The following is an 18149-nucleotide window of genomic DNA, read 5'->3' on the forward strand; positions in this document are numbered from 1 at the left end:
CCTCGCCCCCGCACGGCACGGGAGATGTGCTTCTGCGTAATTTAAAACAAACAGCCAGACTCAGAGAAGGGAATGATGATAATAATATCATCATAATATCATCATCATCATCAATATGCGTCGTAGGTTGTTTATTACAGCTGTAGGTTGCTTATTACAGCTGTAGGTTGCTTATTACAGCTGTAGGTTGCTTATTACAGCTGTAGGTTGCTTATTACAGCTGTAGGTTGCTTATTACAGCTGTAAGTTGCTTATTACAGCCGTAGGTTGCTTATTACAGCTGTAGGTTGCTTATTACAGCTGTAGGTTGCTTATTACAGCTGTAGGTTGTTTTTTACAATCGTGGGTTGCTTATTACAGCTGTAGGTTGCTTATTACAGCTGTAGGTTGCTTATTACAGCTGTAGGTTGCTTATTACAGCTGTAGGTTGCTTATTACAGCTGTAGGTTGCTTATTACAGCTGTAGGTTGTTTATTACAGCTGTAGGTTGCTTATTACAGCTGTAGGTTGCTTATTACAGCTGTAGGTTGCTTATTACAGCTGTAGGTTGCTTATTACAGCTGTAGGTTGCTTATTACAGCTGTAGGTTGCTTATTACAGCTGTAGGTTGCTTATTACAGCTGTAGGTTGCTTATTACAGCTGTAGGTTGCTTATTACAGCTGTAGGTTGTTTATTACAGCTGTAGGTTGCTTATTACAGCTGTAGGTTGCTTATTACAGCTGTAGGTTGCTTATTACAGCTGTAGGTTGCTTATTACAGCTGTAGGTTGCTTATTACAGCTGTAGGTTGCTTATTACAGCTGTAGGTTGCTTATTACAGCTGTAGGTTGCTTATTACAGCTGTAGGTTGCTTATTACAGCTGTAGGTTGCTTATTACAGCTGTAGGTTGCTTATTACAGCTGTAGGTTGCTTTTTACAATCGTGGGTTGCTTATTACAGCTGTAGGTTGCTTATTACAGCCGTAGGTTGCTTATTACAGCCGTAGGTTGCTTATTACAGCTGTAGGTTGCTTATTACAGCTGTAAGTTGCTTTTTACAATCGTGGGTTGCTTATTACAGCCGTGGGTTGTTTATTACAGCCGTGGGTTGCTTATTGATTAAAAAATCAATAAAGAAATCAAAAAATATATGATGTTTTATGATTTTTATCTGATTCTCTTTAATGTTTCATATGATCTTTTATATTATGTTTTATGATTTTTTTTCTATCAAAAATAGCAGTGTCGCGCTACAAGCTTGTAGATCTGCTATTTTCCAATAGCTAAAGTATAAAATAATGGTTAAACTCTAAAGTGACACAGATGCGTTCCAGCCAGGTCTTACTGGGCTAGATCAAGCTGGAGAGCCGCTCGTCTAATTAATGAGAAATTAAGGCAGGTAGGGGTTAGTTGTCATGTCCCCCTCCCCAACAGCAGGATCTCACAAGACAATCCGTATCTAGGCTGATCAGTGCGTGGGTTTCCCACATATCACACTGACTGCCGGCTATTAATTCATCAATTATAAAATTTGAAAAACACTTAGTTATGGGCAGTGAATAAAGCTTGTATTGACCAAAAACGAGCGTTAGGGTTGAATGGTGTTGGTTTGTTCTGTGCACCTGTAACGGCAAAAGCTCCATTAAACAGGGTTTTGAAAACGCTATAATATAATAAAACAACTTCAAATGTAGAATATGGCAAGCAATTAAAAAAGTAGCCTATATGCAATGGCGTTCGTGTGAAGGATTTTTCTGTGAAAGTTGGTGGAGATTGGGCACATTGGGTGGTGTGCTATAGAAAGAGGGTCAACAAAGAAATGCGGATTAAACAGGAGGTGGAATTAAGCAAATCTTAAAACTAGATGTCTGCGAGTGCAGACGATCAGTGGAGACCATGTCCTGCTGTAAGAAATCTTAAAAGAATCTTAAAAAATCATTACAAAATATATGATTTTTTTAATATGTTTTTAATATGATTTTTATATGATTTTTTTAATGATTTTATGTTCTCATGGTGAGGTAAGAACCTTTGAAGAGGCTAGGTATCGAACTAAAGAGGCTACCAAGCGATGTTGGTAGACCTCTACATGGAGTTCCAATGACTGTCAAAGAGTCCTTTTCTATGAAAGGTGTACAGAAAGGAGATGGTGTTTCTTATTACGGACGTAGATTGTTTATTGCAGCCATAGGTTCCTTATTACAGCCGTGGGTTGCTTATTACAGCCGTCGGTTGCTTCGTCGGTTACTTATTACAGCCGTAGGTAATTGCTTATTACAGCAGTGGGTTACTTATTACAGCCGTAGGTAATTGCTTATTTACAGCAGTGGGTTACTTATTACAGCCGTAGGTAATTGCTTATTACAGCAGTGGGTTACTTATTGCAGCCGTAGGTAATTGCTTATTACAGCAGTAGGTTACTTATTGCAGCCGTAGGTAATTGCTTATTACAGCAGTGGGTTACTTATTGCAGCCGTAGGTAATTGCTTATTACAGCCGCGGGTTGTTTATTACAGCAGTGGGTTGTTTATTACAGCAGTTTAACTTTTTCATATATATTTTTGAAATACTGCCTTATTTGAATCATTTAGTTGATTATGGATTGGTCTATAATGGATAACACGTTTTGTCATTTTTGACAAAACAAAAGCACTCAATTCCTGTTGTTTTTAAATGTGCTATATAAAAAACGATGACTTGAAATAGAGTGTTGGCAGCGGCAGAGCACATATTATTTAACTGTTTATACTAAGCAGTATACTGTGCAGTATTGTTTAACCTCAACGCAGCTCAAAATGTTGTGTAGGTGTATCTTACAATGTATCTATATTCTGTAGTTTATACTTAAATTTTTTGTGCATTTATTCAAGTAGATCCCTGCTAGTCATAAGAACAGCACACCACAATGCATTTGCCCTGTAGCTGTAATAATTACAACCAACATCAGCGATGGATTGTAAACTGCAGGAAGCATTATACCCCCATCCATCTGCGTCGATGACATGCACTTAAGGGCTCGGAACTACTTAGTTAACAGCACACCTGCCGCACTGATGCTGAGTGAATGGGTAGCAATTTATTGGCCATGTCAGGCCAACTTCAAGCAGATTGATCCAAACTTTTTAGACACCGTTCTTGTAAAACTCCTGTGCCCGCTCACAACATTACCTTAATGCATTAAAGGCACTTTAAAGCCCACTTTTATATCTTCTTCGCTTTAAGCAAAGAGAAAATGGGACCTGAGGTTGGTGTGTGTGTGCTTACTTGGCGTGCAAACCGAGGGGGGGATATGAGTGATATCAATCAGCGTGAAATCCTGCATCGGCAAACATGCGTCCTTCGTAACTGACAGTGTTATAGAGGGGCATTTTATTGGTTCCTGCACTTCATTTGGGTTTACTTAGCACCTGGGAGCTCTCATGGCCAGCACACCACTACAGTAAAGGACTATTTACAGCCACAGGTTTTAACCCCTCTTCTTCATTTTTCCCCTTCTTCACCAGACTTTCATCAATTCTAACTAACAAGTGCAGCACCTTCATTCGCAGGCAGTACTTGTGCAGTACCTGTTATCAGAGGTAGAGTGGCCGGATGGGAACCGTGAGGTTCCCAGTTCGATCCCGCACTCCCCCAGAGTTAGTGTCGAAGTGTCCATGAGCAATCCTCCACCAGTGTTGTATGAATGTGAATAGAATGTATTTCACAATCTATGTAAAGCGCTTTGGATAAACCATTTACCAGTCTATGACATCAGTGATGTCATACATCTCCATAAAATTCTGTGTTTTCCTTTTCACTCACACGCCCTGTGTGGCTTGAACGGGCTATTTTGGCTCATTTGGGACCTGATTTATATTCAGAGGGTGGGGTTGTTAAAAGCAGCATAAGGGCATAGCTTGGTGATAAAAGACAGGGTCATCACCGAACTACAGGGGGCAGCACTAACAAGCACTTTGCTGAAAGGCCCTGCCACCCTAGAGAGAGAAGGCAAGGCAGAGAGACCACGGTGGAATAAATAAAGGTACCGTGGGGTTACGAGAAGTGGACGAACAGTTCGGGGGAAAGGGTGGGTCGTCAGTGAGGGAGGGCGTTAGACAGCCAGGTGTTTTACACGTGAGCAATCTGGGGTTGGAATGTGAACACCGGCCCCACAGCGGGACTGTGCACTCCTTCCCGTCTTTCTTCCTGGGGGGGCCTGCCATGAAGAAGTATACAAAACTCAGATGGATCTCGGGATCCACAATCTATGACATCAGTCAACTATGCCATATTATCAGGCATTATCATGTGCATGGACAAGTGCTTAATAAACTTGAAGGCTTCATGTTCTTTGCTATGATGCCTAATTAAGGACTCATTTATACCGGACTTTCAACCAATCACAAAAGAGAAGGGAGGGAGCTTAATTTAAGCAAAGGCAAGAATGATCTTATCCACATCCAGAGAAATAGTAATACAATTTAATTCAATTCTCACAGAAAAAAACAAATGTGTTTTTATTTTCAGTTAGTCTTTAATCTAATGATACTTATGAAACTTTTAACCCTATATACTTTGCTGACCATGGTCCCCCAGGGGTCTATGCTTGGTCCCTTCCTTTTCTCGCTCTACACCAAATCTGTTGCGACTATAGTTTTGCTAAATGTTAACCTAGTTTCACTTTATCCCACGATTTTGCAACCCAAAGTCTGAGGTTTTCCAGAGCCACCAGATTTCGTAGACTAAAACTAACTCGTCGACTACCTTTTTTCACTGGCGAAAACTAAATGGAAACTAAATGAAAACTAAGCTATGATGACTAAAACTAAATATAGTGACAATTTCGTCAACAAATAAAGAACTAGAATGTTAGGAAGGGACTAGTGGACAAAATATCCTTTTACACTTGGTTGCATGCTGAAAATCTTCAAGCTCACAAGTGTTGTGAGCTTGAAGATCGGCTATTTTCAGCAAGTGTAAAAACGGTCATTACGACGGCATCAAGGCCCGCCAAAATAAATTTTATTCAACTAAATCAGCTGTAGATTTAGAAACTAGACTAAAACCAGACTAAGACTAAAACATTCCAGGTGACTAAAATGTGACTGAAACTAAATGAAAACTAAGAGACTATGACTAAAAACTAAAATCAAAATGTCCTGCCAAAAGCAACACTGGCCACCACTGTACATTGTATATGTGGGGGGTACATGGTTACACAAACACACATGGTGGGATAGTGAGGGGAAAGGAAAACAGAGGAGACAGTTCTTAATTGCCTTTTCAGTCGTTAACAGAGCCCCACACCTCATGAAACATTAATTACACAGAGCGCTGACGAGATGGGGGCACTTAATTAGAAATTATCCACTGTGTAGAAAGAACTGAGCGATAGCATTTCAATACCATGCAAATTGGCCATGCAAGATCTAAAATTAGGACACCCCCCCTCCCCCCCCCCCTAAAAAAACCAGAGCCAAGAATCAGGACAGTCTTATAGCTTCCTCTCTCTTCCCATCTCTATCGAAGTGGGTGGTTCCCTTTGCCTGATCACATGTTGAGTTAAAGTAGGACATGTGCCACCCCCCACACACACACACTCTCACACACACACACTCACACACACTCTCTCACACACACACCCACCTCTGGCTCTTACCCTAATGTATGGTTTCAGCCAGGTTCATACATTATTTACGTGGCCCGCTCCTCCCCTTGTGGAAAGGATGTAATTGACACAGAGGAACTGTCAATTAGCCTAACATCTGGGAGGGAGGGTTAGCGCAATCACTCTCCTTCTCTCCGTCTCTTTCCCAGGTCACTCTCCCCCACCCAGGTCACTATCTCTACCCCCCCCCCCCCCCACACACACACACACACACACACACACACACACACACAAACACACACTATCTGTCTACCTATACTCTCACCCCTGCAGCTATTTAAAAGCCCTCGCCAATGATATGACATTAGCGCTCTTGATGGGAAATACCCTTGACTCCGCTGCCCCCTTCCTTGCTGTTTTCCAAGCATGCCCCGTTCCCCCTGCTCAACTTGAAAAATGGACTGCTCCGCCCCTCATCCCAGGTGTATTGATCTTTCTCTCCACGCCCAGATTGCCCCCTCCCTGTCTTTATCCTGCTCCGTGTGTGTGTGTGTGTGTGTGTGTGTGTGTGGTACGTGCATGTGGGAGTGTGTGTGAGCAGTGTCCTTCCTCTTGCCATCTCACGCGATAGAGCCGTAATAATGTCACCAGACTGTACCTAACGTAATGGATTGGACTCGCTGCTAATGTACCTGCCGCGGGGGGCTCCATGCAGGCATAAGGGACTGGTCTTGGAAATGTCAGGCACATATCAGAGAGCGCACCCAGGTGCCAAGAGTTAAGGTCAGGGGACGTTGAGGTTAGATGGAGACCTGACAAACTGTATTAACAGCCATGTACAAAGGCTATTAGGGCTGTGAGTCAAGACAGAGATGTTGGAGGCAGAGTTTATGGGCAGAGAGAGAGAGAGAGAGAGAGAGAGAGAGAGAGAGAGAGAGAGAGACGGAACATATTTCACACACTGAACTAAAGTTGATCTTTTTTTGCCATTTTTCATAGTGCTGTGGTCTGGCACTATAACCCACGGAACCACAGTCAAAGGCTGACTGGCAGTGCGGCTGACCTCATTATTGATCTCTGGTGTAAAAATCTATGTCACTGTGGACAACAACACAAAAAGTGCATGTAACTTTAGCTTATCGTCCCACTACTTGAGCATTTCACAGGCTGATTCGGATGCAATGTATATACATTATTATACAACAGGTAGTTTCGAGGAAGCAATCTGATTGGTTCAAACATCTAGCCGTGCTTCAAAGAAGCATGATGGAACACCTAATGAAAAACAAAACAGCTGTGCTGACTGAGTCTCGCTGCTCTCCAAGCCAGGCTAGCGATTTTCTCGGGACATTTTGGGTTGTAGTGGCTGCATTAGCACACCCTCTCATATGATATTGCGCTTAATTCAGCACTTACGTATCCTACGTATTAACTTTTTCATTAACATCAACGGACAACACACATCAACGAGCAAAATGATGAGACACAGAGCAACAGCACCAATTCAAATGGAATGTATATGTCAAAGAATTCCAATAATGCAATTGTAGAACATTACCGCATGCCTCTGATGAAGATCGAAATGCTAGTCACCATATAGCACCTCACAAATGCCATTTAACAGTCTGTGATGCTCCAGCACCTCATTCCTTTTGATTACTTATATCACTTTTCAATCGAAACGTGAAATGTCAACATTGAAAATTGACATTGCTTGTAGAAATGAATACAATGAGGTGTGTATCAAAACTCGATACTTTATTTTCCAGGGCCCCCCAGGGGTCAGTACTTTGGGTCCTTTTTTCAAAATCGCTTCATCGAAAATAGATGATTTTTAAGGTCACCATTAATCGCATTACCTGCGATTGCCTGCATTTGAGCTTGTAGATCATTTTCACCGAATGTTCTCATATTATGACATGGGCAGAATAGTATTCTACGTACATATTCTTACTGTATGTGGAGGATTGTCATGGACTTTGAATAAAATAGAAAAATATATAACAAAATATAAACAATGGGCGTTGGAGGTGGAGTTGCTTGTACTGAACATACTCTAGGAATATCAAACGTTTATCATTTCATCTATTTAGTTTGTGTATATCCCCAATATTCTCCTTTAAAGTTCAGCATCGTAACCATGGGGATGATTTGCGTCAAAAACATTATTTGCAGACTCAATGTCCATAGAAAGAGATGCAAGTGAGTAAGCGAGAGAGAAGAGAGAGCTAAAGAGAGAGAGAGAGAGAGAGATGTTGATGCTTTTCGTCGATTTCTGTTCCATTAATCTCAATTCGAGCGGCTCTTAAGATTCTGCTCTAGTCCTTTCTACTCCATTACTTGTGGGTCCAGTGGTGCTTTGTGTAGTAGAACAAGTATCCTCACCTGTTCTTGAGGTGCTGGATGCTCCCGAGGCACTTGAAGCGTCCATTGACCATGATGGCCATGCGCGTGCACAGCGCTTCACACTCCTCCATGCTGCCAGACAGACAGAAAGAGACATTGTTGTGTTTCAGTGCACACACACAGACATAAATAATATTGAGCTTGCGTCTTTCCTTTTGAGAATAGTGAGGAGTAGCTTTGGGGTTTTGTTGACGTGCCATAGGGGTTAGAATCTGATTGAATCTGGTCTTACTCTTGAATAGGGCCGATATTGATCCTTAAGAATCTCTTTAAGATGTTTCAACCGGCTGCCTGATGGGAGAGATGAGCTTTTGTACTTTAGTTTGATGCCCAGGTCTGGTGACAATGTAGTACTTTACGACATCCTCAGATGATTGCAAAAGTATTGACATCAAAATATACATTTGGGCCCATTATAAAGTTAGAGACCAAATCATACTTTATTATTAAAGTTTCCTTTCATAAAAAATGCCAAGCTTTGAGTCAGACGTCCTTCATCAGGGCAAAGCCCCTTTGCACTGATTGTGTGTAGAAACCCCCTTCTCATAAAATACCCCGACACCTTAAAACTAGTGGACGACAAATAAGGTCATTAGAGAAAAGGATAGGAAGGGGAACATCTGTTCTTAGTATTTCTTCTTTCAGGCTGCATAAGGATGGACCACAAGGCTTTATTTTATTTTTCTGCCAAGGCAGAATCTGTGAAGCTTTGCTGAGAAATGGCGCTATTAGGATTATCACTTTGTAAAACCTGGTGAATGTGCTATTTGACAAACAGCCACCTGGTCGGCCATGGACGAATGGATGCAACTCAGCCGCGCCACTGAAGACAACAAGAAAGCAAAGCCATTTGTTTCTCCGTGAGGGGAACATATGTTACGAGGATAATATTTTCCAACCAAAACAGCCACAGAGATTATTCACACCCACTGCCATGAGCACAACAGATTTGAAAACGCCAGCCATTTGGAATTAATACTATTAATTTCAAAGTTAATAAACAATCAATTGTGTGAAGCAAAAGTTAAAGCACACACAGAATATCAACAATTTAAAACCATATATACTTTCATCTACACCAAGAGCTCCATCTTGCGCCACCCTTATCCCTTATCCCTAAACGTATTTGCCATTTTTTACTATTTTGAAAAACATTTTAAAATAGTTAAACTAGCTGATCTACATCGAGACATTGTGAGCTTGTAGATCGGCTATTTGAACTATTTGAAAAGCTTTTTTTAAATAGTAAGAAATGGCAAATTAGTTTAGGGATAAGGCTTAAGGGGTGGCACAAGATATAGCCCCAAATCTCTTTGCCGACAATATGCAATCTATAAAGCTCACAACACATCGCAACTTGACCATTACGCTTGTAGATCAGCTATTAGTGTCTATGCCCAGGCATGCTAGGGTTCATGTGGTTAATCTGTATTCTACTCGTCAAAGGAAAAGGCAATGACAATGACGCGACTTGGATGAAGGTGTTATAGAAATGCACCGTTTACTAATAAGAACAAAATGTATTTTATCCTCGACAATAAATGATTCTCCAACTGGTTGGCTGCACCCCCTATGACAATTCAAAAGACCTGTCAGGGTGATTTATACTCACAGCCCACAACACATCATGGTGCAACGTGATGTGAGCTTTGTAGTTCTGCTACGTTCGCAGACCAATTCCCGACCAAGTATAAATCAGGCATTACCGTATGAAGCATCGATCATAAATGTGCTAAGACGGTGTCCCAGGCTGAAAATAGCAGATCTACAAGATCACAACGTAGTGCAATGTGACACGTTAATAATGAATTGCACTTTTCCAAGTGCTCAAAGTGCTTTACAATGGTTCAATTCACATTGGGAGGTGAAGCGGCGAACAGTCGACACCAGCGTCCTCACTTCCCACATTCACACACCAATGGTGGCAAGCTCACACCGACCAACTCATTGGAGGCAATGTAGGGTTCAGTGTCTTGCCCAAGGACACTTCGACATGTGGACAGGAGGAATCGAACCGCCGACCCAGGGATCATTGGACGACCTGCTCTACCTCCTGGGCCACAGCCGCTGTGAGCTTGCAGATCGAGCCAGTAGATCGGGTCACAGACGTACAGTATGGCCGGCGGCATATAAAGTAGGCATAATAACAGTATGAGTCACCTGTGTGATGTCAGGATGACAGAACGTCCCTCTTTGATGATACTCAGAATGCAGTCCCAGAGGAAACGCCGTGCCTTGGGGTCCATCCCTGTGGTCGGTTCATCCTGCGGTCACAGTGCAACCTCATGATCAACTTCTGACGTGCAATTCAAGTTCAACGCTCAACACCAGTTGACACAAATAAACAGATAGATCTACATTGGATACGGTTGTGTTCTCAGGCGTACACAGTGGACTCTGTTATGTGCGACGTGTCAGCTTGTATTTTTAGCGTATTCCATCATCCAAAGTTTAGCTGTCTTTTCATGTGCGAATCGCCCTCAACCCCCAATGCTCATGGGTGCACAGACTGAAATGCTGCGTCTAACAGTCACCACTGAGGACAACACAAAGTAATGCAGCTGTACATTCAGACAGCTTCATATGGGGGTGAAAAGTGGGAGAGAGAGAGAGAGAGAACGCCACTTTGAGCTCCACTGATTTACAGCATATATAATATATATATATATATAGATATACACGCAAGCGCGCAACACTGGATACGGCTGTGTTCTCAGACGTACTGTACACAGTGGACCGTGTGGGTTTCCTCTGGACTGACCATGCACGATTAGAGAGCGACAGGACTCAGTCCATTGCCTGTGTTGTTCCCAGACATGTGGGTTTCCCACAGGCAGAGTGCCAACAAATCCCACGGGAGCGTCGTCTGCTTCTTCGACATACCCAGTGTGTCCCCGTGCAAAGCCTACAGTATGTGACAGTGCCTCAAGGCTGCCAAGACTCCCTAGGCAAGTGCACACACTGGAAAGTGACACTGAAACTGACATCACATTACCCCGGTACCTCGGTGTGACGGCTAGTGAGAACCAAGCGAGAAGCAGGTGTGTGTGTGTGTGTCGCACATACTGAACCAAGCATGACATGACTGGGGAGGCTGTTCTTTAACCCATTTAGGCCTGACCTCGAAATTAAAAAAATAATCTTCTAAATCCTCCAGTTTTCTGAAATAAATATTTTCACGATAAATAAAAAAAATAGCAGACCTACAAGCTCGTAGCACGCCACTCGGTGGCGCGCTATGAGCTTGTAGATTTGCTATTTTTCAATAGTGTCAAAATGGTTTCATAGTTCAAAATGGGTTAAATGAAAATGTAATTGCCTCTGACAGTGGATTATGAAATTAAATAATGTGCAATTTAGGGTCTGTACTAACAACAACACCTTTTGCGGTGCCCTGAGAATTACGGTAAATGCTTTCTTCACAAGTGGGCCAAGAAAATAGGACTTATTTTATTGGTCAAATTAGGTCATTCAAGATGTTCCTCATTATGACACATCGCTAGCGTGACGTAACCACCATCGTACCTATCCCGAGGCGAACCTTGTGTTAAAATAGCCGATCTACAAGCTCACAGGTGGGCTTTATTTGGCAAAGAAATGTGGTGTAGAGGGATAGAGGAGCAACTAGATAAAGTGCCAATCGGCACAGGTCTCCACCAGGATTCTTCCTCAGCCTAGTGGGAATATGCGTGCACAGTTTCATCGCAATCGGACGCTGCCGAGTTGTGGCCATTTGCTACTCCTGAAAACTGTAGGAGACAATCATGGCCAATCAGGATGGAATATGACAAATCAAACAAACCTGTGTTGATCACATGACTATGGAGATCATGTGTACCGATTTGCGTGAAATTTGGATAAAATCTGAAGGAGTAATAATAGAAAATGTGTTTTACATATGTGGGCCTCCTGGTGGCGCTATAAAGAGCAGATGTGAACAATTCCAGACAAAGGTTTTTCCTTGGCCTCTAGGGAGTTGGCATACAAAGTGATCCACAGATTCGTGCAGTTAGAGGTAAAAACACTTTTCGGCCAGTTATAGCGCCACCTTGAGGCTGAGTTGAAATTGTTCATGTGGCATTTCGTCCTCGGCCTAGTGGGAATGTGGGTGCACAATTTCAAAGGGAATCACGCGATGTGTTCATGATTTGCAGCATTTTGTTTGAAACTGATCACTCCTGTGAACTTTGGAAGGCAATCTTAACCAATCAGGATGGAGTCTGAGAAATCTGAAAGACCGGTTTCGTTGAATGGCTGTAGAGAGACTGTGTACCAATTTGCGTGATGTTTGGACAAAATCTGTAGGTGTACTGTGCAAAAAGTTTTTTGCACAAAGCGGCCTCCTGGTGGCGCTATTACAGGCCGTTCTGGAAAGTTTGGGGCAGAGGTTCATCGTTGGCATCCAGGGAGTGTGTGTGCAAAATTTGGCATCGACCGGGTTAACGGTGGCCGAGATTAGCTACTAACGGACGGACACACACACACACACACACGGACGGACGGACGGACGGAGTGCAAAACATACTCTCCCCACATGCCTTCGGCCTGGTGGAGACAATTATAGAGCCCTGGGGGAACCCAGTCAAATAAGTATATACTGTAGGGTTTAAGTGGTTTACATTTTTCTCCAAAGGAGATTGGGGTCTTTCCTGAAAAATGAATCGCAATACAGGGCAACCCCCAGAAATACACCTCCCTTCTAATGTACAACCAATTTTTATTTGTCCCCGATCTGCTGTAGTTTGATCGAGAACTTTCTTTCTTTTTTGTTAAGGTATAATATGTTACCAAAAATGCATGCACCTTCAAATCTTCATACTTTGCCCACGGAAAGAAAAAGAACCCCAAATCATGTCAATTTCTTGTCTTTCTCGAATACAAATTGAAGTTCAGTTTCAGAATTTGTCCTGGTGTATTTTACAATAGCAGTAAGTAAGTAGCCTTGCCGAGCCATGAGGCCCATAGGGCAGGAGCCCATCTCCTGTTTATGTATAGCGTGAGGCAGCTTGATGTACAAGTACACCCCCTGGACATGACACTAGTATGTCGCAGTAACAGTAAGGGTTGCAATAAAGTTTTCAGTATCTACTGTATATATTGCAACAGTACATTTCATCTCACCAGGAAGACTACAGGAGGACAGCCAATCAGGGCTATTGCTGTAGACAGCTTGCGTTTGTTGCCGCCACTGTAGGTCCCTGCTGGCTTGCTGGAGTATTTGACCAGTCCCAGCTTCTGGATCCCCCACTCGGCCACCTGACGGGAAGAAACACAACACGGAAACGCACATCAGCGTTGTTTTTGGCAGGACATTTAGATTTTTGTTTTAGTCGTATAGTCTCTTGAATAGATTTCAATTTAGTCTTAGTCACATTTTAGTCACCTGCTGGAATGTTTTAGTGTTAGTCTAAGATTTAAGTCGACTAAAACTACAGTTGATTTAGTCGAACAAAATGTATTTTGGCGGGCCTTGATGCCGTCGTAATGACTGTTTTTACACTTGCTAGTCCCTTCCTAACATTTTAGTCTAGTTTTTATTTGTTGACGACATTGTCAGTATATTTAGTCATAGTTTTAGTCATCATGGCTTAGTTCTTATTTAGTTTTTGTCAGTGAAAAAAGGTAGTCGACGAACATTTCTCGTCATAGTATTAGTCGATACTGGCGCACAATCGCACATGCATGCTGACCAACGGAGAGGTTGAGCACAATGCTGGCATTTAGATGTCAGAGGACAGGTGGGACAGCATCCCCACAGAATGATTGTATTCAGGCCCTGTGTACTGTCTGTCGAGGACACGCAAAGGCAGGTGTCGCAGACAAGAATAATGGATCTATAAATTCACAACCCCCCCCCAATGTCAAACTGGGACCCCTCCATTGAGACCTTTAAATCCCACCTAAAGACCCACCTCTACACCCCGGTTGAGTTTCCATGGTCCATGTTTTGTGTTTTTTGTATTCTTTGTATGTTTGCTGTTGTTCTCTCTGTGTTTAGCTACAGTGTATTTAGTTTTATTCTTCTGTACAGCACTTTGTAAACTTGGATTGTTCTGGGTCTCGCTGTGTCTCACTGTGTCTGTCAGTGTCCAGCAGGAACCTCTCCAAGGATATGAATAATCGCATATTTAGCCAACACCAACAAAGAAAACGGTGGCCCTTTGGGTTCCTCACACACATTTTGTACATATTGCCATATTTGTTTACTGATAACTTGGAGAATTGGCACAAATTGGAGAACATCTGTGAACAGTATGGCTCAAAAAATGGCAACCGAAACGGCACATGGGCATGGATTGCATGCCAGGAGAGTCGCGCTATCGGCATGCATGCAACCGGGTTCCCCTAGAATAGATGCTATGAGATCAAAGCCCTGGCAGCAAGTCTGAGGCCTATGGTGGGCGCTGTGCACTTTCGCTTTTGATGTTTCCGTTACTGACCACAGCCTGGTGAATAATGTAGAGCTTGTATGAATCAATCTTAATTTCTGACTCTAATAGGCCCATATAATAAACAATACAGGTGACAACACAACAATAATTAAAATAACAAGAAACATAATATAATTTTTCTTTTGCAATTTTAAGTCATTAGTCATTCCACCAAATCATAAAACTGTACATCAGATTCCTGAGAAGAGCATCTAGGGCATTCATTAAAAAAAAACGATGCATCGACTTCATTTACACAAGTCGAGTCGAATTAGGAGAAGTCTTAGTATTATTTTTGCTCCATGTGTGCGTGTGTGTACAGAATTCAAACTGTAGGATTGGATATTGGGTCCCCCCACCCCGTCCGTCAGTCATAAAATGACTCAACTTCGACTTTACTGTCTGACAAGTCGACTGGTAAAAATCTCAACTCGTTAATGCCCTAGTACTGTACACCAACGTTTACAAACAATTAGCTGGCACTTGTCCACTGCGGGGGCCTCTGAGCAGGATTCTGAGTGCATCATTATATGCAGAGCCGTAACCCAGTGGCACTACTCTCCCACCATATTATTATATTCATATATGCCAATTTTTATGGCTTCTGCTGTTGAACTTATCTACGACTCTGAGACTCTTTAGTTGAAACATTGTGTGAAAAGGATATTGTTATTCATGATCACTTTTTATATTTATATTTTCACCATCTTCCTGAAAACCCAATTAAGACAGCAAATCTATTTTGTTTTCATATACTTGCAAAGATAAGGCACAGGTGGAATGATGAAGTATATTGGCCTTTAGCTAATCCAGTAACAGCTCTCTTCCTTCTCTATATCGCTTTCAACTTGATATATCAACGTTGGTAAATATCAATATTTTAATTGAGTTGATCACTATGTAATGTTCCTTTATTATTACCAGTAATTTACTTTATTCATCTATGTTTTGTTTTCTTTGTCTCCCCCCCCCCCCCCCCCCCCCCCAATTGTACATTGTTGATGTGTTGTAATCTCGGCACCACTGAAAAAGAGGGTCTCAGCCCTCAGTGTGTTCTCCGAGAACTAAATAAAGGTTGAAATGAAATGGCAAATCCGTCTATCCCGTAGTGGAGTGTTTTCAACTATAGCCCAGAGTGAGTGAACAGCAGAAGGGAAGACATAGCGGTTACCATGGCAACCTCTTTCTCCGGCACCCCTCGCAACCTGGCGTAGAACTCCAGGTGTTCCTGCCCCGTGAGCAGGTCATTGATGGCGTCAAACTGGGGGCAGTATCCCATGTTCTGGTGGACTCTCTGCATCTCTGTCCGTATGCTGTGAGTTACAACAGAATAGTACAAAACATTATGTCAAAGCTATGTTCAATTAGAAGCACTTCTTGCCAAAGTTCATAATTATTGGTGGGTTAAACAATTGATACAATCAACACATGCCAGGCAGAGCTTTGTATCCATATTTCATCTGTATATGTTATGTTTATTATATTATTTTATACTACATCGTATGACTGTCATGGAAAAGTAGCAAAACTATCCACTCTACCAGCACACAGCGCGGTACATTGCAACACCTATGGCACGTCTCGTCTCGCAACATCACCATGACTTGCCGACAAAAAAAAAAAGTTGACGCAAATGAGCAGCGATGACTATGTCGTCCTCAGACGAGCCCTCCATCGGCGTCTCCAGTCATCTCGGTTCTCCATACATCTGGCCAGCTCATTTGTGCTTTCTGCACCAACATCTTTCTTTAGTACGTCCACGTAGGTAGGTGTGGGACGTCCTCTCGATTGATGCCCGTGTGTTGGTTCCCACGGTACAAGCTTTTTGTCCGGGAGTTCTTGGTGTCTGTGGCAGTGGCCAGCTAGTGTCATCCTCCTTATTGCTATCTTCTCTGATACACTTGGTAATGCCCCGTACAGACGCTTGTTGGTGATGTGCTTGTCCTGGTTGATGTTCAGTACCACACGTAACATTCTGGTGTAGCAGCACCCGTACAGCGATTTCTGTAGGGCTTGTGTTAGTGTCCAGCATTCATAGCCATAGAGGAGGACGGACTCCACGGTCGCAGAGAAGAAACTGATCTTGATGTGTCGGGGGAGGTTGGATTTCCACACACTGGTCATACCATTAAGACTAATCAAGACATATTTCATCTTCTGTGTCTGTTGTGAAATGTTCCAGAATTGTGTTATAAGAAACTTGTTTTAGCTGTCCTAAATGGGAAATGAATAATAACTACTAGGCTTAGGTTATTGAATATGCACAATAATAAATAAAAAAAGCTTGAACAGCAGTAGTGCAACTCTCACACTGATGCACATATACACAGAGGGAGTGGAGCACTCTCGAGAGGCAATTCTACTGAATATCTCATCAAAAACGCAAATCGTCACTTATTGAGCCAAGCAAGCAGACACAGAAAAATCCCACTCGTGTGACGTGAGGGGCGCTCTTATCATCATACAAATCACATTCTCTGCTCAGCCAATCAAATCATCATATTCCGTGGTACAAACACACACACGCGCACACACACACACACACACACAAGAACACAGGTTACCAGTCATGATACAATGGACAAACCAAGGGAAGGACAGCCCATGTCAATACATGCATCAATTATTCAATGGTTCAGCACAGGGACGTGCAGAGAGTGTTAGAGAGGCAGGGGCTGAATTCCCGTAGAGGGCACTTTTGGACAAAAATAGCGAAAATAGCAGATCTACAAGCTCTCAACGTGTCACAGCACGACACGTTGAGAGCTTGTAGATCAGCTATTTTCGGGGCGCAACCCAGCACTCGCTAGCTAGCGGAGATGCGGTGAAGGACATGGATTTCTATACAAATTTTGTTCGTGTTCAAGTTCAGAAGACTTGGGAAAATATAGCAATTCTCCTGGATGCTGCCTTCCGGCGTGGCATGGAAAGGAGTGGCATTTGCATTTCTTTCACCAATTTAGTAAATGCTGCATTCGTGGTCTGGAGAGGGCAGCTGTTTTACAGACGGGTAAAAGGGCAGGGGCTGACGCCCCCTTTGATGTCTATTACAGTATGTGCACGTCCCTGGTTCAGCACCAGCGCCGATGGACAGTGCCAGGCCATGCATGCTGTGACCCAGCAGCACCATACCATGCATGCTGTGACCCAGCAGCACCATACCATGCATGCTGTGACCCAGCAGCACCATACCATGCATGCTGTGACCCAGCAGCACCATACCATGCATGCTGTGACCCAGCAGCACCATACCATGCATGCTGTGACCCAGCAGCACCATACCATGCATGCTGTGACCCAGCAGCACCATACCATGCATGCTGTGACCCAGCAGCACCATACCATGCATGCTGTGACCCAGCAGCACCATACCATGCATGCTGTGACCCAGCAGCACCATACCATGCATGCTGTGACCCAGCAGCACCATACCATGCATGCTGTGACCCAGCAGCACCATACCATGCATGCTGTGACCCAGCAGCACCATACCATGCATGCTGTGACCCAGCAGCACCATACCATGCATGCTGTGACCCAGCAGCACCATACCATGCATGCTGTGACCCAGCAGCACCATACCATGCATGCTGTGACCCAGCAGCACCATACCATGCATGCTGTGACCCAGCAGCACCATACCATGCATGCTGTGAGCCAGCAGCACCATACCATGCCTTGTGTTGAAACACCCTGAGCAGCAGAGCAGCATACTGAGCAGCCTCTGTAGCTGCTCATTCTGCTGG

General features: G+C 43.2%; 1 protein-coding gene across 1 annotated transcript in view; it reads right to left on the reverse strand.

Moving 5' to 3' along the window:
- Positions 1 to 18149, reverse strand: part of LOC310876028 (phospholipid-transporting ATPase ABCA1) — a gene marked incomplete at both ends in the record, with an annotated part of 190057 nt that overhangs the window by 11053 nt on the left and 160855 nt on the right. Inside the window, 4 exons of the mRNA XM_083789475.1 lie at positions 7952 to 8044; positions 10133 to 10236; positions 13094 to 13228; positions 15575 to 15716. Coding sequence (XP_083645601.1) covers positions 7952 to 8044; positions 10133 to 10236; positions 13094 to 13228; positions 15575 to 15716 — 474 coding nt within the window. The remainder of the gene's footprint in view (positions 1 to 7951; positions 8045 to 10132; positions 10237 to 13093; positions 13229 to 15574; positions 15717 to 18149) is intronic.

This window comes from Protomyctophum parallelum (assembly GCF_964188405.1).
Source record: "Protomyctophum parallelum genome assembly, chromosome: 18".
NCBI classification, from domain to species: Eukaryota; Metazoa; Chordata; class Actinopteri; order Myctophiformes; family Myctophidae; genus Protomyctophum; species Protomyctophum parallelum.